Source organism: Anabrus simplex, chromosome 2 (genome assembly GCF_040414725.1).
Source record: "Anabrus simplex isolate iqAnaSimp1 chromosome 2, ASM4041472v1, whole genome shotgun sequence".
NCBI classification, from domain to species: domain Eukaryota; kingdom Metazoa; phylum Arthropoda; class Insecta; order Orthoptera; family Tettigoniidae; genus Anabrus; species Anabrus simplex.
Genome location: NC_090266.1, coordinates 185,586,873 through 185,611,096, shown reverse-complemented (window position 1 = coordinate 185,611,096; position 24,224 = coordinate 185,586,873). Strand labels below are relative to the sequence as shown.

The window sequence follows — 24,224 nt, the reverse complement described above, 5'->3', positions numbered from 1 at the left end:
GTAAACAAGTTTTTGATTCCATTCGGGGTTTGCGAATAATTTGCGTAAATTATGTCCGCCATTGAGCAGAAACGAAGAAAGAAGCCTAATATGACTTTCCAAGAGAGTGAATTGTTATTGAACTTGGTGGCAGAAAGCATTAACAAAGGAAATAAGAAAACCAATTATAGCCTACTCATTGTATGTCACTCAAAACAATAAGGCAGCATTCCTTAATTCTTCATTAAAAGTCACCCAGTCGTGTACCGCACAAGATATTAGCTATAATCGAGAATTCATTTTAGGCCTACCTATGTGTTGGGAATTCCAGGTTATGTTCGGAAGCTTTGGATATTGCATGTAACTATTCTCGTGTTTATACCCGTATTGAAATTTGCTATAATTTGCATACGATTCTTATTTTTGTTTTCCACCTATTCAATACATAATTGTTTTGTCACTAGAAAATCATTTTACTACAATACTATATTAACAGGGACATGTTTCGCTCGACTTCCGAGCATCCTCAGCCTTTATAACTTTTCTCAAGGTTAAGACATAACATTATTAACTCTACTTATAACCAATTTGTACTTAATTATAATCTTAATATTAAGTAGTAAAATACATTAACAGAAAGACATTTCCGGACACAATGAACAGATTAACATTTAAAATAACAGTGTTAAAATTGGAATAGACATTAATTCTATTAACACTGATGTCCACTACATGGTAAATCCCAAAAACAATGAAAAGATTTGGCTAAAATTCCCTTCGTTTTTACTAACTCAATAGTTAATGAGCTATTGTATTGTGGTGCTTAAAATTTGAGCAATCACATGAATGAAACTGACCATCAGTATACCACAATAGACAGAGACCTCAAAATAATCAAAAGGATTGGAAAAGGGAAGTTAATGAATGAGTTTGAGAATATTTATATCCATTTGGATCAATATTTCAATAAAGAAAAAAACCTGAATGATGCGATCGAAATAAAGAGTCCGTTCATAGAGCAGTTGCTAACATTACTACAAACTTTCAAATCAGAAAAAAGTAAATTTGTTAAGATATTTAATCTAAAATCTCCCACCATGGAAACAGACACAACTCCTACTTTGACAACTGCCTACTGTTCCTTCACCTATGTCCCCTACTCGCCCGCCACAACAGCTTCTTCATACGTATAACAGAAGAAGCAGAAACACGAAAGCAAGCAGTCACTGTGCTGCAAGAAGCACCGCGAGGCATCATAACAGCAGTCAAAGGGGTAAGTGAAGCACATCTATACGATCACCGGGCAGCATAACAACAAACAACACTCTCACGCATATTCTTTTGTTACAGCACCAACACATAAAGGTTGTCATAAAGGATAATACATCAACATCCAGTTGCTCAGATTTGAAGTCCCTTTTGACCAAGCTCCTAAAAAGGAAACAAACAACTTCCAAGCAACACGTCAACTCGTCAATTCAAGACTAGTTCGGGAAAACACCAACAAGATGTACCTAGCCGTTCATAATAAATTAATGCAGCAAGCAACAAATTAATACGAGACGTAGAGCATTTCTCACGATTTCAACATGTACATTAAGACTTTTAAGCCTTAGATACTATTGAATTTTAACAAGATTTATGACTCAAAATTTAAGCAGCACAATACAATAGCTCATTAACTATTGAGTTAGTAAAACCGAAGATAATTTTAGCCAAATCGTTTCATTGTTTATGCGATTTACCATGTAGTGGACATCAGTGTTAATAGAATTAATGTCTATTCCAATTTTAACACTGTTATTTTAAATGTTAATCTGTTCATTTTGTCCACAAATGTCTTTCCCTTAATGTGTATTACTACTTAATATTAAGATTATAATTAAGTACAAATTAGTTATAAGTAAAGTTAATAATGTTGTCTTAACCTTGAGAAAAGTTATAAAGGCTGAGGATGCTCGGAAGTCGAGCGAAACATGTCCCTGTTAATATAGTGTTGTTGTAAAATGATTTTCTAGTGACAAAAAACAATTATGTATTGAATAGGTGGAAAATAAAAATAAAAATCTTATGCAAATTATAGCACTAGATCTAAAATGTGTCTGAAAATCAGAGTCGTCGTAGTCCTGGAAATATGTCGCACATTATTTTATCCATCTAGGACGTTTATCAATTGCATAATCTTGATCATATTACTCGTCGCTGTGATTTTATCTTTCAATTAGATATTCTAGCCGCCTACGGGCTGCCATCTTGGAAGGCTATTATTTTAGATTTCCCATTTTACCGGTCAACTAATCTCCGGTAAAATTTTAAACCGAAATAATACCCGTTATCCGAGATACTGTTGTTGGTGAATACAAACTTAACTGTTATCTGGGTTTATGTAGCATTTTTTTTTGCTAGTTGCTTTACGTCGCGCCGACACAAATAGGTCTCATGGCGATGATGGGACAGGGAAGGGTTAGGAGTGGGAAGGAAGCGGCCGTGGCCTTAAATAAGGTACAGCCCCAGCATTTGCCTGGTGTGAAAATAGGAAACCACAGAAAACCATCTTCAGGGCTGCCGACAGTGGGGTTCGAACCTATGTAGCTTTAAACTGAGATAAAAGCGTTTACTCATGTTGGTAAATGAAATGTCGTATGGCTTTTAGTGCCGGGATATCCCTGGACGGGTTAGGCTCGCCAACTGCAGGTCTTTCTATTTGACTCCCGTAGGCGACCTGCGCGTCGTGATGAGGATGAAATGATGATGAAGACAACACACACACCCAGCCCCCGTGCTGTAGGAATTAACCAATTAAGGTTAAAATCCCCGACCTGGCCGGGAATCGAACCCGGGACCCTCTGAACCGAAGGCCAGTGCGCTGACCGTTCAGCCAATGAGTCGGACACTCATGTTGGTGAATACCGGCCTTAGATATGGAGTGTGATGAACTTGTATAAGTAATTTAGGAGAGGATTCTAGTTATGCAAGAGACAACGAATCTTCCCATCTACAGGGAATTGAGTCTATTGCAAGTTTAAATTCATGAAATACCTGTCACGTAAATACGCCTACCTGCTCATTTTCATGGAAAATATATTTCATAGCAGTGATATTTGCCTAAAGACCACGTGGAAATCGCGGAGTGATACGAAATATTTGTTTATGCCTACGTTACTCTTTCGATGAAAGGAATTTTAGTTCAGTTCATTTTTTTTAAATGAGTCTTCCTAAAATGAGGGTGCGGGCATTATTCGGGTAAATACTGTTGTAAAATGTATTTACTTACATTTAAACTGAAATCCTAGTTTCGATGCATGGTTCATCCTCAGTTGCTTACACTAACAATTAAAACAGCACATTCACAATCATTAGAAACCACTTTCTTTGAGTATGTTATATATTAACAATCATAAAATCTAATAACCATCCATGTTTCATTTCACTAGCATGTCGCTATCTGTCGTAACTAAGACACTCTCCTCAAACTTTCATAAATAGGTGCGGTATTTAGGGCTGTTGCCCTGAATGGCAGATTCCCTATCAGTTGTTTACCTAGACTTATCTTAAATGATTTCAAAGAAGTTGGAAATTCATCAAGCACCTCCCTTGGTAAATAATTTCAATCCTTCATTTCTCTTTGTGTAAATGAATACTCTCAGCTTCACTGGAGGAAGGTGATAAAACTTTCACAATCACTGAGAAGACCATACTTGATATTTCTTCTTTCCTGCATCAAGGAAAACGAATTCTCGAGAATAACCCCTCTTGAGTGTATATGAAATGATATATGTTTACTGATACTTGGCACAAAAATAGTTGTTTCTGCCAATAACTTAATTGTGCAGTTCACTAGCATCCACATGCATTGGAATTATATGCTGTATATATCACCAATATAATAAGCATGCAACTATGCTGCAAAACATGGTGAAATAGGGGCAAATATGTTTCCTCTCCACTTTCTTCAGTCTTTCCACCACTCCTCCTCCAACACTGTGCCCCAGTCCAGGTTTCTTTCTATAATACTGTGTTAGATTGTGTCCTTCCATCTCAATCGTGGTCATCCACGGTTTGCATTTGCATTTCCATAACTTTTTTTGGCGTTCTTTCATCACTCATTCGCTTTATGTTATCTTAGTCGGTTCTTCTCTGTTCTATCATTCATTTTTTCCACTCCAATTTCTTCCAGGATTTTCTCATTCTTTATTTTGTCTCTTCTACTCTTCTGTATCATACCCCTCAAGAGCTTCATTTTGGCTGCCTGTCTTTGACTCTCATCCTTCTTTGTCATTGTCCAAGTTTCTGCTCTGCAAGTTGTTATGGGTACGTAATACATCTTGTACATAGTTTCCTTTGCTTCCATTGGCATCTCTTTGTACCATAACACCATAACATGTTTCTTACACTATGATAGAAACAATTTCCAGCTTGAATCCTTTTGCTAATCTCAGTATCCAGTCGAGCATTCTCCATTAATTCACTCACCAGGTATTTGAACATCTCCACTACTTCCAGGGGCTTGTCTGCAATTCTAATCTGACCTTTCCCTTCTTTCTCCCCTCTCGTCAAAACAAGAGTTCTACTGTTTTCTACACTCATTTTCAATACACATTCTTCGATCTTCCCATTAATCACACCCAACTGTTCTTGAACCTTCATGTCCTGTTCTCCCCAAATCACAATATCATCTGCAAATAATATGATGTTCATTTCTCTTCCTCCATATGTTGCTTTTGCTGTTCTCATGATGTCATACATTACTATTGTAAACAGGACTGGCGATAGGACGCTTCCCTCTCTCAGCCCACTGGTTATTTTGAACTAACTTGTCCTGCCAACTTGTGTTTGCATGCAACTACAACATTCCTTGGACACTGCCATGATCATTTTTATTAATCCCTGTTCGATTCCTTTTTGCATTAGACTGTCCCGAACTTTAGTCCTGGGGATACTGTCATATGCCTTTTCAATGTCAATGAATGTCATCACCATATCATTCCCGTACTCCCATTGCTTTTCCATTAGTTGTTTCATAATGAAAATGGGCTCTATTGTCGACCTTCCACTTCTGAAACCAAAGTGATTTTCCTGCATTTGATTCTCAACCCTCAACCTTATCCTACTTTCCAGTATCCTCTCCATTATCTTAGCATCTCCATTATCTTAGCACTTGTATGAAATGCAAATGTACCATTCCTTTACTACACTCACGCGATTCACCCACATCAGTATATAAAATAATTGTCATGAATAAACAACTGAATGAAAAACCAAAAATCACACTACTTACAGTTCAGCTGCAGCTATTCCTCTAGTACAAAAAATCCATGCATAGTTTGTGACATGTATCAATCTATGAGCGTTGACTGTTAAAACAATATGCACATGTCTCCTAGATAAGACACAGAGTGCTAATTAACACACATGCTAAATGAAGTAGTAAGATTGTAAGAAAACCGTGAAGAAAAAGAAAAGCGAGGAAACACACTTAAGTACACATTCCTCTTCATTTTACACTGCACACCCTACTTTTCCTGTCCATAATTTGCTTTAAAGCACACTAGAATAGTCTTCTCCAAGTTTTATGGTATAAATCTGTCAAGTGTGTCTGCTAAAACTAGCTTCAGTAAGGAAAATGATATCACTACATCTACGGATGTGACAGGATAGTACTTGAATTCAGGAGCGAGTAGGTATTAAACAATCTGGTAGATCATGTTATCAGTACAAGCCAAATACTTCTTTATAGCCACCATGATGTCGTACCCTGGATTTCATTTAAGGACATGTCTGAAGATTCCTGAGATTCCTTCCATTTCACACTTCATGTTATCCATAATGTCCAGCAAATCACCAAAACGTAACCCAAGTGTTTTTAACTTCTTGATTGATTCTGGTATGATTTGGAAGTGTGTCTTGATAAGTGCCTGTTCCCTTTGTAACGTTCCATTGCCGAAAGAGTTCAGGCAATAATTACTTCACATTTTTTTAAGACTGCTTCTAAAATATTTTAAAATGTGCACAATAAAATTCAAAAATGTGCACAATAAATCCAAAATTTGAAATGTATGCACTAATCTCAAATATATGCAAATATGTACATACCAGGTGCATGCACAAGTCTTTTCTGGTTTCACTAAGAGATGGTGCCAGCGAACAGTACGCAGCGTATGAATTCCACACATACGCAGTTTGTTCGTCTGACATTAACCTACCAACACACACAAGTTGAGTCCGTCAAATACTAGCATCTATGTTGTATCGTTCAGTGATCATGTCGATTTTTGTGTCTGAAAAAGTACATTTGCGGCACGCATTGCTTTTCTTATTTAATCAAAAGAAAAAAGGCTGTGGAAAGTCATTGTTTGCTTGTAAAACATATGGTGAACACGCTTCATCGATTAGAACATGTGAGACATGGTTTCGACAATTTAAACGTGGTGATTTCAATGTGAAAAGCAGTGTGTGCTCTGGTAGACCACAAAAGTGCGAAGGCGAGCAATTGCAGGCGTTACTGGATGATGACCCAACTCAAAGTCAACAGCAATTGGCACAAGCATTAAATGTGTCACAAGAAACAATCAGTAGACGTTTACGAGCAATGGGGAAGATCAGTAAACTCGGTAAACGGGTCCCACACGATTTCAATGAATGGCAAATAGAGAATCGCAAAGTCACTTGTGAAATGCTGCTTCAACACCACGAAAGAACATAATTTCTGTACCGAATTGTGATGGGTGACGAAAAATGGATTTATTCTGAAAACGCAAAATTGTGGCTGTTACCTGGCAAAGCCAGTCCTTCAACACCAAGGCCAATCACTTTGGCAAGAAGACCATGCTATGTGACTGGTGGGACCAAAGTGGTATTGTGTATTATGAACTCTTGAAACTTGGCGAAACCGTTAATGCACAATGCTATCGCCAACAAATGATTAACTTAAATCACACATTGATTGAAAGACTGGAATGGGCCAGAAGGCAAGGTAATGTGATTTTGTTACATGACAATGTGCCGTCTCATACAGCAAAACCAGTGAAAGACACCTTGAAACTGCCTGGATGAGGCATCCTTTTGCACCCGCCGTACTCAATGGGGCACGCGTTTGCAGAGCACCACTTCAGCAATTTCGAGGAAGTTGGAAAATGTCTCAACGAATGGTTTGCCGCAAAAGACAAGCAGTTTTTCTGGCATGGTATTCATAACTTACCTGAAAGATGGGCGAAGTGTGTAGAAGCCGATGACCAATATTTTGAATTAACAAAAACCAAACTTTCTTGAAAATTACGCGTTTTCTTTACCACAAAAACTTATGCGTACATCTGGTATATGCACTATTGAACGTAATAATTAATCCAATTTTGCCTTCAAATGCACTTCCTTGTCAGTTTTGGAGATATACATATCGGCAAACAAAATATGCATTTGCTTACAAATCCGATGTTTAATCATAATACAGGATCAATCATTTCTGAAGCGTTGAATTACAAGAATGTTGAAAGTATCTTCATCTTCTTCCAGTACTTTCCCCACACCCTGGTGGGTTTGTGAGTGTGAACACACACTCTCCATCACAGACACAAGTATATGGACTTTGCCCACTCTTACGGTCAAGTGCCCTTCCTGATTCCACACTTTGTAGAGGGATGTGTTCACTATTGCATGTTTCTGCTGTGGCTGGTAGTGAGGTATGTTATGTGTATGTGAGGAGGTGTGTATAGAAATAAACACAAACACCTAGCATTTGAGTCAGAAGAATTAACCACCCGCGTCTAAAATTCTTGATACGGCCGGGAATTGAACCTGGGACCCTCTGAACCGAAGGCCTTGATACTGAGCATGACAAGAATTTTGTAAATACTAGTCAAGGAAATTTTGCTTAAATTTGTGATATTACCTGTGCTGCCACATGGCTCAAGGGCAGATAGCTAATAATTGCTTCAGATCCACATTTAAGGTCCAGAAGGGAAGCTATAGAGTAAGAGGTCCATGTTAAGTTGTCATGACTGAGCATTACTGCCTTAGGAACTCCCACAGTACCAGACTGAAAAAAATTAGAAATCAACTATATAATGCTAACCCTCTGCGATCATTCTGTGTAGAATATGATACTAAGATTTAATGAAAAGGATGGTAAAGTTCTTGAACATATTCATTCAATTCTGTAAACAAATTTCGTCTTAAAATAATTGTGTTTTCATTCATACTCAAGTAGGTTAGTATTAAGTACTTGACAAAGTTAGTAAGTACCTATTCATATGTATCAGCAAGAAGCATTAAATTTTTAAATGGGTATTTTTTTAATCTTTCATTCAAATTTGTGAAAACCCTTTACTGTTCTATTGCCAGGAATAAAGGCAATGGCGATTATTTTTGTGTTAGTTTTATGTGAAAATATGAAAGCAAGTACAGTACTCTAGATCATCTAAGGGTGGAAATGGTTAGTACAGGAGTTTGAGGAAAGTGGTTAATTTTGAAGTGGCAATAGTGTATACTCACTGTATAAACCAGCGTGCAGCATTCATTGATTGCAATTGATTTTTCAATCTGTTCAAGTTTATCATTAGGTTCTTCACCTCCAATTTTCATTACTTCATCCCACTGGGAAAAAATAAACAAAGAAAGGATATGAAATAGAATACAAAAAAAAGAGGGGATGGTACTGAAGAAAATTTAATGAAATATTTGAATTTGTGAGAGCTGAAGGAAACTAAGCCACTTTTTACAGATATTTGATAGAAGTAAAATCCATTTTGTAGTAGACACTTTAAGTACTTAACAAGTGTAAACATACTGTGCCATAGAGTCATTCAAAATGCTAAATTTCTGAGCAAGACTAAGTGAGAGAAAAATCACATCACATATTAGGAACATTAACCCTTTTGCTCACAGGCTATATGCATCAGTCAAGATCAAAACACTGAGGCCATTTTTCATGATTATGCATGTTAAAATGTATAATAATGCTGTATAAAGAAATTTATAGATATGAAATTGAAAGAAAAAAAGCACACTAGTACATTATACAATGTCATTTTAGAAAAAATACAGGGTGAACAAACCATGCAACCATTCCATTTTAATAAATTTGTTTGAAACTTTTTACATGAGGTTCCTCATCGAAATTCACGACAAAAGTTTATCTTGCAAAACCTAGTCTCGCCAATAGGTTTAATAGAAATGCAAGTTAAGAAACGAGGGTCTGGCAATGCTGTAACGGCGTGCAGCATGGCCAAGCACAGGTCGCATGAACGCGGCGCTCTGCTGAAGCTGTTTCATTAGCTCAGTGAGATAAGGTAATGCCGTTAATGATGGTTGTGCGGACGCGCCGATATTCGAGCCGCGTTTGCACCAATTTTTTTTAGTTAATGTATCAAATTGTATTCACTGCTCACCTCCACTATGCAATACACTATGTTCTGTCTTACCGTTACAGTTACCTTTATTTAAAAATTCAACCATAACATTAACTTCTTTTTTTTTGCTAGGGGCTTTACGTCGCACCGACACAGATAGGTCTTATGGCGACGATGGGGTAGGAAAGGCCTAGGATTTGGAAGGAAGCGGCCGTGGCCTTAATTAAGGTACAGCCCCAGCATTTGCCTGGTGTGAAAATGGGAAACCACGGAAAACCATTTTCAGGGCTGCCGATAGTGGGATTCGAACCTACTATCTCCCGGATGCAAGCTCACAGCCACGCGCCTCTACGCGCACGGCCAACTCGCCCGGTACATTATCTTCTTACAGATATAAACGACCACTTTGTTTCGTCCATGGCACAAATAAATGCAATACGTAGAACATAATAGTGGATACAGTAACATCATCTCTATCCAATGCGGTACAAGGAAACACAATTACAGTACAGTAGGTAAACTACATTGGATTGCCCATTATGCTACGCACAATTCCATAGTGTACGTGCGACGTCCAGTCTTATCTTCACAGAGCAGGTATGTACACTTACGAGCAACATTCACTTCACAGCAGACCACCTTGCATTTGCAAACACTTCGTCACTTGGTGGAGCATACTTTGCCGGACCCTACGCAACACACCTTCATCCGCCATTGCCGATGCAGCATGCACACGAGCTATTAGGTCTTGGACATCCATGGGCGGAGTACTATAAACATGTTCCTTTAAGTGTCCCCACAAATAAAAATCTAGTGGATTAAGGTTCGGGGAACGTGGAGGCCAAAACACTGGACCTCCATGACCAATCCCTTTCCCTGGAAACGCGTCATTTAACCAGTTACGCACAGTCATTCCAAAGTGTGGCGATGCACCATCATCCTGCAACCATAGCTGTCGCCAAACACCAAGTGGAACGTTTTCTACAGTGTCAGGCAAAGTATTGTCTAGAAACGTATGATAGCGGGGCGCATTCAACTTGTCTGGTAGTAGGTAAGGGCCTGTTTGTGGAGTACGTCTATTCCTTGGACGACCTCTGCCCACTACTTGTGGACGAAGATTACCGGTTTCCAGCAGGCGTTGCTCAAGGTGATGAAAAACATTCTTATCGGGATGGCGCCTTTGAGGGTACCGTCCTGCATACTCACGAGCAGCAGCAGAAGCTTGGTTATCGGATGCACCGAACACTAAAAGCATATTGACATATTCGCCGTTTGTGTACTCCATCAGGAAGCCGCCCTACATGCACTTGACAGGACCAGTTATGGTTGTGCACTGCGTGGTTAGTCGACTCATGCATTCAGTTGAATGGATCTCACTGTCATGTGTTCGACTATTGTTATGTGACAACAGGATGTCATGCTTACAAACGCAGTTACACGACGGAAACTAGGGACCTGACGTCACACACACAAAAGAAAAAACACAACCTGACGTACATTCGAGCCGTAGCTCCAAGGTGCATGTGGGTTTGATAACCCAGCTGTCTACTGAGTGAGCTACGACGGCGGATACGGTAGAGCGGGATGATGCACGTTTCTCTATTACATTCCGATGCGCAGCAGGATGTGACAGTGTTGCCAGCTTCTCATTTTCGACTTGTTTTCCAACAGCACCAGATCCGGTTTGGCTATAGAAACTTTTGTCTTGCAATGGGATGAGGAATCGCATGCCGACCTCCAAGTGTGGCATTTTTTCTTTACCCTGTATATCCCAAAATTGTTAATAGCATATTTTACCATGAAAAAAAATTGAAACTTAGAAACTAAATTATAAAAAATAAAAATCCGTTTTCAAATACTAAAAAGGTGATCTGTTCATTAGTGTTGTTCTTGACCAGTGATTCTGAAAACAAGAACCTTTAATCCTGAATAACATGATATAATTTTGTTTTCTGTACTCTTATCTAGCCATGAATTATAGCATCCAATGTAAAGAACTGTGCACATAACTACAGTACCTTCAGAAGTCAGCATTTGTGCCTTGGAAAATACTCTCCATGCAGAACCTTGTTACACCTAGAGCATGCAGTTCTGACCCTCCTCACCTTTCCTTTATGCCTGCATTCAACACAATTAGACTCTTTAGAGTGTTTCTGTCCAACAAAAAATATTTTTATAAAGTTCTGGGGCAAATATTTCGTATTTCTGGTAACAATTCCTGTTATATATGTGCCCAACTGGTAGAGGTGGCGTACAAGTGGTAAAGACATGAAATAATTGTCAACAAAGACATGGTTATCTTTGTTGTAACTACGTTTTTTCACGACGATGTATCTCAAATCATGTTTTGTAATATTGTCTGTATCTTCCTGAGATCTGGCACCTCTGTAGGTAAAGAAAGCCCAGGCAGTAATTGGGAACAGAATCACACAACATCCAAAATTTGATCCCCAAGCCGTGGTGGTGGTGTCTGTTAGGCAGGTATTGGAGGAGGCTGGTTTTATTTTTAGTTCCTACAAGAGAGTCATCAAAGCTAATCTCCTGATGTGATGTGTAGTGGTGTCTAAATTATCTGCTGGCATGATCCACTAATGGTTGATACTTTGCATAGGGATCACATCCTGTTTCTCCTGACCCATGCAATTCCTCATTGTTGACAACATGAAAGAATTGCAGCAAATGGGAGATCCTATGTTTAGTAAACATTTTAGGGAACTATGGGTTGTACTGAGAAGGCAAAACCAAACCAGAAAAACTAAACTTCATGGCGCAACAGCCCCAAAGGGCCTTGGCCTACCAAGCGACCACTGCTCAGCCCTAAGGCCTGCAGATTACAAGGTATCGTGTGGTCAGCATGACGAGTCCACTGAGAAGGCAATGTGCACTAATAACTGGCTATGTTTGGCTTCCTTTTCATACACATGTACATAAGACATGCAATAAATCCTTTAATTTCAGACACTGTGATCCTGATCCAATTCTTTAGAGAAGTGGGAACATTCTCTTTCTTACTTGTGATGAACTGTTTGGCATGCCGATTACATTCTGTCACCATAAGAGAAAGAACAAAATCTGCGAAAAACAAAACGTGTTTTCTCTTTTTTGCAATTTGCTTTACGTCGCACTGGCACATATATGTCTTATGGTGACGATGTTATAGGGAAGGCCTAGGAGTGGGAAGGAAGCGGCCATGGCCTTAATTTAGGTACAGCCCGACGTAAAAATGGGAAACCACAGAGAACCTTCTTCAGGGCTGCTAACAGTGACAAAAGGAAGTAGGCTATTGAAGAGAAACAGAAGGTGGCATGTGTTTGGGAAGTGACGCTCCTTGCAGCTCATATCATCAGTGTCAGCAGTGTTGCAGTCCCAAAATTCACACAGGGTATACTCTAAGTCAGGGCATGACAAATTCTGGATGACAGACCATCCCAGTATTTAAAATTAGTGGGTTAAAGCTAGTTACAATAAACTTCCCTCAATTTGGCATAAATCAGGCATATAGAAGACATTTTATGATGACAAAGAAGGCATCCATGTTTTAGTGCACTAGTCTGAAAAATCTTAATTTGCTTACACAGCAGTTTTCTACCGGACCTACCGGGCGAGTTGGCCATGCGGTTAGGAGCGTGCAGCTGTGAGCTCGCATCCAGGAGATAGTGGGTTCGAACCCCACTGTCGGCAGCCTTGATGATGGTTTTCAGTGGTTTTCCATTTTCACACCAGGCAAATACTGGGGCTGTACCTTAATTAAGGCCACGGCTGCTTCCTTCCCATTCTTAGGCCCTTCCTGTCCCATTGTTGCCATAAGACCTACATGTGTCGGTGCGACATAAAGAAAAAATCTACCAGACCCAACTCCAGCTATTTATTGAGGAACAATTCAAAAGTGCTTCATTTGTTCCATGATCACTCTTTCCACTAAAGCACAATCTTTAATTGGTATATGTTGCAGTACGACGGTTTTGCAGGCACGTCTTCATATATTTCTCAGGCTTAAATCGGTCAACTGGTGAGGCATTGAATGTATAAGGCTGGATACATGAGCAACGAACAGTGACGACCTTAAATAAGTGATGGTTGATATGTTATCCATCAAGTTGAACTTTCGATGTTCACGAATACGAGCGTAGTTGGAAAGTTATAACTTCCCGACAGAATGGCGAAATTAAAAAGAACTAAAGTAGAAGGTACACGCAAGAAATCGGAAGGTACACTCTAACGAGTGGAATTAAACAGAGGACATACGGCGTATACCCGTGTATACCCTCGACTACAGCCCTGACTGTCAGATATATTGTGAGCAGCTATTGGGGTTATTTCTGGTGCACTATCATCACTTTATGTAAATTCCAAATCACTCTCAGCAATAAAGTCGCTGTCATCGTCTAAAGCATCTAAATAATCCAAGACTTCAGAATTATTTAGCTTATAACTCGGCCCAGCCATTGAAAAGAATTTGGCCTACTCGCATCACAAAAAGTAAACTATATTTCACTTGAAAACACAGATAAATGTTGAATATAAGCAAAATATTCTATAACAAAAAATAAACTAATATTAAAATAGGAACAATATAACAAAGGAAAATACGTATTTTGAAGCATTCAGAAGACAACACTTGCATACAATACACTTCAACTCACCATGCCCATATGTCAAACATACGCAGTTTGCTAATTACATTTGTTTCAAACAAATGTGCTTGGTTTCTCTATCTGTTGAGTAAAATGCAACTCATTCAATAACACTTGTTGGAATAAATATGTGACCTAGAACACTGTTTTTAAAATGCAATTCCTTCAGGTATATACAGTGAATTGAAACACTTATATTTACAGCAAAATAACAACAGGAAATGGATACCCTGTTCTCAGGTTTACTTTGAGAAGTCCTTAGCTGTACAAAATACCATAAAACAGTTCTCCACATGAAGAGCCACCTTGCATTCACGGCATTCAAAAGATGATTCCTTCCGCAACCCACAGGCATTTGCATTTCCTTGATGGAATTTTTTTCATTGATGTTGGTGGTATTTTGGATGGAAAATGTCCCCACTTCTTCCCCTGAAGTCATAGTGGTGTTTCCCCTGGGCTTGGAACCTCTAGTTGTGTAAGAGGGCAAAATAACACTTGCCAACAACTGCTCAACTACGTTGATTCTGAAGGTTGTAAACACTTCTCGCTTCCTACCAGCGTTGAAAAGGCGATGAATAACACTATCATTCATACAGTTTCTTGTACTCTTTTACGTATTTCCTCATCAACGGGAATGATGCTAGCCGCTGATCGTGAGAATCTACCCCACCCATTCCACAGTTGTAGTCAGTGACAAGATTGGGTTTTAGCTTGTTTCTACCATCATACCTTTTCACCTCAACAAAATCTGGCCTATTATGAAGTGTAGAAAGCATATGAACTGTCTTCTTGTCTGCCCATTTCACTACTAAAACCCCATTACTGGGTAAAAATGTAAGCTTGCCCCTTCTCTGATTTGTGTCGCCAAGTTCCTTAGGCATGAACTTCCTGTTTAGCCCTGCTGTTCCAACTGCATAAATCTTGTTATACAGCAGATGTCTAAAAAGAGTGGGAGCAGTGTACCAGTTGTCCATGTACAGTATTCTCCAACGACCTAGAAGTTCTCTGCACATTTCTATTATTACTTTCTCATTTGCAAGAAACTGGGACTTAGCTCCAGACACATCAACATAACTAACCTTCCCAGTATAAACCTTGAATCTCCAGCAGTAACCATTGTCTGATGAACAAACCTTGTAGATTTTTATGCCAAATCTAGCTCTCTTCGACGGATTGTATTGTATGAAAGATAATCTATCTTTGGACGTCATCAAACTCTCATCGATGCAAACTTTTTACCGGGCATGTACACTCTCTGAAACCTCTCTAAAAGTAATTCCATTACAGGTCTAACTTCCTGAGTTTATCATCCTCTGTACTAGGAGAATCAGTGGAGACGTGGAGGAATTTATTGACGAATTTGTATCTCTTGAATGGCATAGTTTCCCCATATATTGGGGTCTCTATTACCCTGCGTTTGGACCAATTATCCTGTAATGAAGGCTTCCTATTCTGAGATGTCAAAATACAAAGGGAAAATGTGCCCTCATTTCATCAGCAGTAACAGGAAAACAATGCTTCTCTTCATAAGAATTATTCAGACCAGCATCTTCAGCAGCAGATTCCAAAAATAAATTAGCATAAACATTGGTTTCCCTGGTTACTTGCTCCCAAAACTGTTCAGTCAGGAATACATTCACTACTTCTACTTCAAAAGGAGCTTCTCCTAACTGTCTCTGAATTACAGCATCAATTTTGCCAATAACATTGCAAATATTATTCTGTGGAGAATTACTTACGTGCTCCCATTGCCACTTATTTTCGACCGAAATATAACCAGAAACAGCTGGTGATACATTGCCGGGAAGTCTGACATTCAATGGTGCTCTTGCCGGTAGAAGAGTATTTTGTTCATTGTCACTGACAAAATCATCACTGTCACATGAACTACTGTCATTTCCAACCCAATCTTCATTACTTATGTCGAGTTCTATGTGTAACCGTACGAAAGTACGATCCCCAAATTTTAGGTTAAGAAATTTCGTAAAATAATTTGTAATGTTAAAGTCATGAAAATCATGTAATTTTGTTTATTTAGAATGTAAAAACGTAATATTATAAGAAGAATGTGTAGTTAGGGAATATTGCATATGTGCATCATTATATTTTGTATAAATTTCCGTTTGGGTAAGAGTCTGTAAATATGGCCTAGCCGTAAGGATTGTGCAACCGGGAAAACAGCGACTATATCGGGAAGGACGGTTGAAGTCAGTTGAATGTGTTGTAACAAGTGGCTTGGAAACATGGGGTACGGCAGGTGGTATAGGCTGAAGATTGGAGTGGATCAATGTGGATGTACGTGAGTGGACGTTCGATGTCACATCAGACGCACGATAGCTTTGTTTTAAGCGAGGTTGGGTTGACTGAGTGACGCGTGAAGAAGTGCCTGTGAGAGCGTTGTTACTAGTAAACTTTCCAGGACGCTATAACCACGTGCAGCAAGCCTATATAGGTAGGTACGCGTGTGCGGCAATTCATTCTGACTCTGTTTCTGGTTGTGTTTGTGTTCTTGATTCTTTGTGTTTATCACTGGACGGGCGCGCGGGAGCTACTTTGCGCAGATTCTTAGGCGATGCTCTATTGTTCTTAAGTATATTTTACCTACAGAGTGAGCACGCTAAATATCGCTGATGCTACGAGTTTTCGGTGGCCGTTATGTAAAAGACGCTACTAAGTGTTTATTTGTAATTCCAACTCTGTATAATAATTAGACTATAATTCTTCGACGAGATAATGTACAGTGGATGTGGTGATGCGTACCGAATTTACATTCGGTAGTGGATGTGTGGTTGTGCACAGAACTAATTCTTGGTAAAGGAGATCGTCGGCCGAGTATGCAGTTTCAGTCGGAGAAACGTGAGGCGTCACACTAACCTGTGCGGCAGTCGGGAAGGACTCAAGACGTCGATGAAGAAGTGTGTAAATAAGGTTAGGGATGCTCTTCGTAAAGAAGGTTGCATCCGCACGTAGAGAAAGTCGTCGTACTTTTCTTTACCAGAATACGATTTTTGTTCTGTAACAGTGGAGAGTGTAGTGGGACTGTTACCTGGAGGTAGGCCTATGTTAAGAAATATATATCTAATGAAAGTAATGATTTTGTTGTTGGTAGTAGTGTGTATATTTGCCTTTGTAAACGACAAACGAGTAGGTCTCGTCAAGTAATGATTTTGTTGTTGTTAGTAGTGTGTGTATTTGCTTTTGTAAACGACAAACGAGTAGGTCTCCTCAAGTAATGATTTTGTTGTTGGTAGTAGTGTGTATATTTATCTTTGTTAGCGACAAACGAGTAGGTCTCGTCAGGTAATGATTTTGTTGTTGGTAGTAGTGTGTATATTTGCCTTTGTAAACGACAAACGAGTAGGTCTCGTCAAGTAGTGATTAATGTTGGTCGTAGTTGTTTATACGTTGCCTTTGTGGACGCCAATCAGGAGTGGGTCTCTTCAAGTGATGATTATTGTGGTATTTATTATATTTTATTATTTTGGGAGTAAAGTCATGGTATCAAACTTGCAGTAAATCTTTTTATCAGTGGAGTGAGGATGAACCTGGCATGCTACCCACATCTAATTTCAGGGGTAAACAGGTAAGGTTATAAAGTCTGGAGCTTCGTCAGCCTGATGCCCGTCACCTAAGGAGAGGGAGTTGCTCATTGCTCTACATAGATATATATTCCTGTAATTGTTTTACAGGTGGCGCCCAGTGTTGGTGTTTATACTTATTTTATTCACCGTTTATTCATTTCATATTTTCAATAGCTTGCAGTAGTTACATATGTCACTTTCTTCTAAAAAGTTTAGTCCCTCTTCTTCCTTGCTTTGCTTAGAAACTGCCATCTTGATATACATGCGTCAAAGCCACGGATGCTTAGATACTTGTTCTTCTTATAAATTTCTAGAGCTCTGCTGAATAGCCATTACCCAATCACTACACTTATGAAAAAGTGAAATGGCGTATGGCTTTTAGTACCACGAGTGTCCGAGGACAAGTTCGGCTCGCCAGATGCAGGTCTTTTGATTTGACTCCCGTAGGCGACCTGCGCGTCTTGATGTGCATGAAATGATGATGGAGACGACACATACACCCCAGTATCAGCGAAATTAACAATTAAGGTTAAAATTCCCTAACCCGCCGGGAATCGAACCTGGGACTCCTGTGACCACTAACCATTTAGCCATGGAGCCGGACGCAGCACTTACTAGCGCTTGTCTTCAAGCAAACAGACTTGATTTTCACTCGTAATTTCTTTATTTGTTTGACTCTTGTAGAAACACTATGTTTGCTTGATGAGAACGTTAAGACATCTAATTTGACAGTTATGTAGAGAAGGAGGCGATTTGAGTGAATTCATAACACTCACTTTTTTGTTATGTAATATATACTACCGTTACACATTTTTACAGTAACATTTAGAATTTTAAGTGCATCTGTAAAATGTAGCACAAGTGTTTGATTTATAATTTTACCTGTTATTTATAAACCATTTAAACTTAAAATAATTAAAACGGTTTGTTCCTTATAATTTAGAATAATATATTTAAAAATATACATGGGTCTGTGAGACTAAGCGCCAACACTCAAGTCACAACGTAGAGTGCCCCAGTGCTGCAGGGTTAAGAGGACTTAATATCTAGAAGGAGAAATTTTTAGGAGGGGGGGGGGGGGAGGAAAGAAACAACACCCTGTCACTTTAAGATCATTTTTTGGGGTCCAGAAAACGTATTGCCCGCCTGAGTCACCCCTACTGTTAATCAGTATTTGCTACACAGTATATGCTAAAACAAAAAATATATAATTTTATCCAGTGACCCTCACAAGGTTATATTAGGAGATGTCATTTTATAAACAATGAGGGTTCTATCTTGTATCTTCCCTTCACTGTTCCCAAAGTTCCACATCGATTACTTGAATTGGTGAATATCTGAAACAATATACATATATTTTGATTATCATATTTCCTTTTAGCTCTGAACAATTATTTTATGGAAGAGAATGGTGATAAAACTGCATAATTTTCAAGATTAGATTTCAGTCAATATGTAAAATATCTTTAATACTCTTGGCTAAAGGGAAACAGATTATGATGTCATTCTGAACTTCATATGATATAGGAAGAAAACTGACAATCCATACATCTCCCAACAGAAGCTTGATTGCATCTTCCATAGTTATTGACTTTTTGCCTTGTTACTAATTCAGTCTCTCCTCTTTACTCTCTTCGCTATTCGGACACCCAGACTGATCATTTTATACTTCCGTGATATAATTCTATGTTACTGTATGTTTACACTTGCGAAGTACATAAACCGTCTTCTGCGGAACAGTTTTTGCTTCTATCAAATAACTTTAAAAACTGTCTCTTAGGGATTATCGAGTATTCCGACAATAAGTTATAACCATTTTTTTTCAAAAATCAAGCCCTTGTCTCTGGTATAAGTGATGCTTTTTGTTTTATGAGTCATAAATTAGTTTTTTCATGGTTCGAAGGAGTGGTGAAACACTGTGTTACCGAAATTTAGAATGTGACAAAATGCGAATTTCTACACAAAAGAGAATTTAGCAAATACATGTGATTCTGTGGCTAATAAATGAGCTACCGTATTTTACTAGCGAAAATCATGTTTTCCAACAGAAATATGTCAAAAACTCGCGTCTCAACCATTACCTTCTACTGGTATTAACTGAATTCATCTTTTAATAATTGATTTACACAACGATCATATGACTTTAAAAAGTATATTATTGGCGAGAAGCGATATCTGTAAGGCGCGAGATGTGTGTTACCTTCATTTCTGCTTTTATACGGTTTCTGTAATCAATTATGACTGAAAAATGAGATCACATAAGACAAATTGCGAGATGTGTTCCTTTTCCCTCCATTCCTGTTTGAACTTCATTGTGCGCAAGATGAAAAGGATAAATCTACACTAACCGTTGAAGTTGTGGGGTCCAAGACTATAAATGCGCGTTACATGGTTCGGCAGTATTCAATAAAGGATTACATGGGACAGATTCATTGACTGTTTTGCAAATTTTGTAACTGTTGATTTGTGTAGCGAAAAAAGGACAATATTGTAAAACATGTTAAGAATAAACAAAACACGTGATAGCGAAGCGAAAATTATACTACTGGCGCTGGTCCATTTCCATGTCAAACAAAATAAACTATTATGGAGCAATTGGACAGCTGCAAATGCCGGAAATATTCCAAAGGCCACTTCCCAAAAAGAACAGTCGAAGTGTTTGTAAAAGCAAACATCCCATTGTAAGAGCTGAAAGCCAAGAGTTACCAAGATTTCGAATGCAGATCATTTGAACAGTTCATTTTTTGTAGACTTGAGCAGTGTAATTTTATGTCCTTAAAACATTCAATTTTAGAATAAAATGGAATGCTATAATCGCTTATTTTGATTTTTAAACATAAACGCTAATTTTCAGAAAACAGAATGCTAATTTTAATAAAAATAAATACTAATTTTTCCAGTACCTACATAGCTGTGGGTTATACAATATTTCCAACCACAATGTTGTAACTTCCTATTTTTAAAAATTCCAGATGCATGGACCAGGATTTTAACCAAAACCACCTTGATGACAATTTGGTGACTATGTTAGTGAGCTGTCATACTCACAACGCACAACTCTACTAGAGTTATATAGAAAAATTTACTCACAGAATACACTCCTTCAGTTTGAGGTTTCCCACTATACTGTACAATAGCTTTGAGCTCTGGTAGCCTATCCTTGATTAGTAAAATCTTCTGCAACTGTTTATCATCTTCCACTACTATGATGTTTGCTCGACTGCTGTCAGCACAATGGAAGCAAGCTTCTGGTGAGTTTGTCGTGTATATCCCTGCTGCAAATCCTCTGAAACAGTGGAATAATGAACATAATTACTGAATCTTGAATCATGAGCTACTTAATGTCTCATTACTTATTAAAAGTTAAAATGTGACACACAAAGTCTACATGAGCTATCTTCATTGACTGTAGGCCTACTGACAAGAATTTATTGTCCATTAAAATTTCCAACTGAAAGCGTTATACGTGCAAAAGGAAGAGTGGAAAAAAATGCATTCTGCATTTTATTGGATAACATCAGTATTAAATGTTTGAATTTAATAATTTCTCATATTATCTCAATTTTTATTTCACATTTTGACAAATGTTTCTTCATGCAAATTTTAACTCAGTAAGAATGTATGTATGTATGTATGTATGTATGTATGTATGTATGTATGTATGTATGTATGTATGTATGTATGTATGTATGTATGTATTGTGCCGTTACATTGCCAAACACCACAACAACAACCATAACGGCCAGCCCAAGGTATGAACTAGCAGTACACAACTGCACCAGTTCGTAAGAAATAAGTGGAAGCTCAATCAGACACTATACACACCTTACAACAACAAGAGAACAAGAAAAACTTACCTTAACAAGTGGAGAAGTGTCACAACAAACCGTGGATAATTTTAATTGACCACTGTACTGGACATCAGAACACCAGAAAGTGAAAGAAAGAACAACAACATACCTTTAAGAAGGTAAAATAATTTAATCTTGATACCCAAAGTAGAACCTTTTTTTTAATATAAAAATAAAATTAAATAAAACCGTCCATAGAAGAGAAAAACAAACAATAATATAAGGTAATTAACAACTGAGGAAAACTCCTGAAAAACTGAGGTCGGCCAACCAGAAATAAGTGTAAAAGGTACATGTCTACATGATAATTACTTTAAGTGAGTAGTGCCTTTGGTGTGCTTTTCAAAGGGTGACCTTCAAAGTACAAGTTTCCTCTTCATTTACTCTTACTTTCATTTAACTTATTATATTCGTCCGGATAGTGTGATCATGGAGCTTTCGCAAGGGGATCAGGGTAATTACGTCTCGAGTGACATAAACACAAGTAGAATAAACAGACGTTAAGACAGCCGAACAAACACAAACCGGGAAAATATCAAGTCATGAAAGTTTGGATAAAATGTTAAAGTCACACAGACACCAAAATAAAATATTTACTAAAGCGTCAGTATCCCAAAAACAACCAATACCATCACTACAGAGTAGCCATGGTAACCAACATACGCCATCAAGAGTTAGCAATGACCAATCACAAAGCATAAGCATAACAATGGTCGAAATATAAGGAACCCGGAAATTCCAAAACTCATTTACATTTTACAAGAAAAAATAAAAGGAAAAGCAGGAATAAAATTAAAAGAGACCCAAACTTAATTTCTGATACTCTGGAGAAAACTCACATGGTCCTAAAACCTTTCCAAGAGGTAGAGTTCCTTTGAAGTACATATAGAGGAGATACACCTTATCTCCCAAAACTCCACATTAATAATAATCATAATTTTTCATAATTTCCCAAACTAGTTGAAACGTAATACACCTTCATATCACACATATCCAGATCATTAGGATATGTATATTATATATATATAATTTTTTACAGAGGAAACCCGAAAACTAGAACAGTTACTGCCTTTTAAATTTTTGAATCAACAATTAGCATTATGGCTTTTTCAAAGGTCTTAAACACACGAAAGTTCTAGAAGAGGGCATGTTTTCCAAAACATCATTCCGGTCTCCGCAGAGTAAGTTCAATTTAAATGAAGAAGAAACTTACAGTTGCAGAATCAGGCTTGTAGTAACATCAATGCGTCAGTTGCTCCATATTCACGTAATGATATCACAAAATATTGCATTTACTGAAGAAAGGAGGACGGTCTTCAAAATTTAAAAATTAAACCTTTAAGAATGGCAGAAAGCCATCGCACTAATATATTATGTCGGATCCATAATATGCGCTAAGGCCAAAAGCCGGAGCGAGTGAGTAGCATGTCCTTCCTCCATCATGGTCAAGCTTCTTCTCATTTCATAATGGCCGATTACTCCCGCTGGAAGAGAGCAGTTCAACAAGATGGCGAGGAGCTCCCTGATTGGTCGGAGGCGAGGTCACGTTTCGACCACACCATAACAGATGGCAGCACACAGCAGAATGAGAGTTAAGTATCGAGAGCAAGTCCCAGAGAATAAATTAATTAAGAAATATGATGGTTTACAAGTAGGAGAAATCCAAGTTGAGAATATAAACGTGACACTGTTTTCTACGGCTAATTGGCCAAATCAAAACCGTTCCTTGGGAGAGAAGTTTTAAATCCGTAATACTGTCTGAGTCTGTATGTATGTATGTATGTATGTATGTATGTATGTATGTATGTGTATACGATTATAATCCACATTTTTTCGAGAAAATGTCATCTTGAAAAATCAATTTCTGAATTTATTATTTTGTAAATGAACTTTACCGGATCTTTCTCTCTCAACTCTATGTGTTGTTTGGCAGAAAGGTAGCAACATCTGTGTGTTATAGATGTTCATTCCCGTAGGGAATAACGGACCATTTATATTGGTATCCGTATATTAGTCGGTCCTGGAAATACGGCGAATAAAAGTGATAAACAAAATGTACACATACTTAGACACTATCTGTTCAACCGCAAGGAAGTAAAGCAATGGAATTAAGCAACTGGAAAACCCAAAAATATTGGAGAAATTAGGAGATCAGCACACAAAATATCGTGAGGCTCCTAACCTCAATAAGGTACGTAGCACACTAGAGTTACATGTCGATCTGTTGGACAGTGAAGCATCTTGACTACAGCACTACCAGCGCATACCGTACAGCAGGAAATTGCACATAGAGGAGAAACACTTATCTTTTGCATCAAATGCTGTGAGGCATTCACTCATCTCACTTATGCAAGAGAGAAAACGTTCTCATGAACGCACTGTGGTAAGACTTTCATACACACATAGGGGATTAAATAATAAAGAGGAAAAGCGCACAATGTGCAGGAAAAAACCCAAATAGTTAACAATAGTTATTAGGAAAATCCCTCACTGCAAAGCATTTTAAATGAGCACTTCCTTCACTGCATATCATTGCGAGATATCGATCACAGCTTCTGTTGCACAAAGCACAAACACAGGTGACGTCTGGATCGTGATACTTGCTGGTCATGCACACCTTGAAGTGGAGCCATGAACGGCGTAGCGTGTCACTAAATGTCTCAGCTCATAGTTCCCTTATTGCCAATCGCTGTAGATCATAGCGTCTGTAGCGTAGAACTCTGACCATATTTCATTTTTCTTTTTACAAAGCACTTCCATGAGGCCTTTATATGCAGGAGTTGCTGGCAAAAGTAGCTGTAGTCGTAGTTCCTCAATGAAGAAAGGCTCCCTGGT

General features: G+C 38.3%; 1 protein-coding gene across 5 annotated transcripts in view; it reads right to left on the bottom strand.

Annotated features, from left to right (window-relative positions):
* The window catches only part of bgm (bubblegum), a 514,443-nt gene that overhangs the window by 117,218 nt on the left and 373,001 nt on the right, over window positions 1-24,224 (bottom strand). For all 5 annotated transcript variants that reach the window (XM_067140465.2, XM_067140469.2, XM_067140466.2 and 2 more), the window contains exons 6-8: window positions 20,629-20,824; window positions 8,467-8,568; window positions 7,865-8,011 (exon numbers count right to left, since the gene is read on the bottom strand). In XM_067140465.2, coding sequence (XP_066996566.2) covers window positions 7,865-8,011; window positions 8,467-8,568; window positions 20,629-20,824 — 445 coding nt within the window. The remainder of the gene's footprint in view (window positions 1-7,864; window positions 8,012-8,466; window positions 8,569-20,628; window positions 20,825-24,224) is intronic.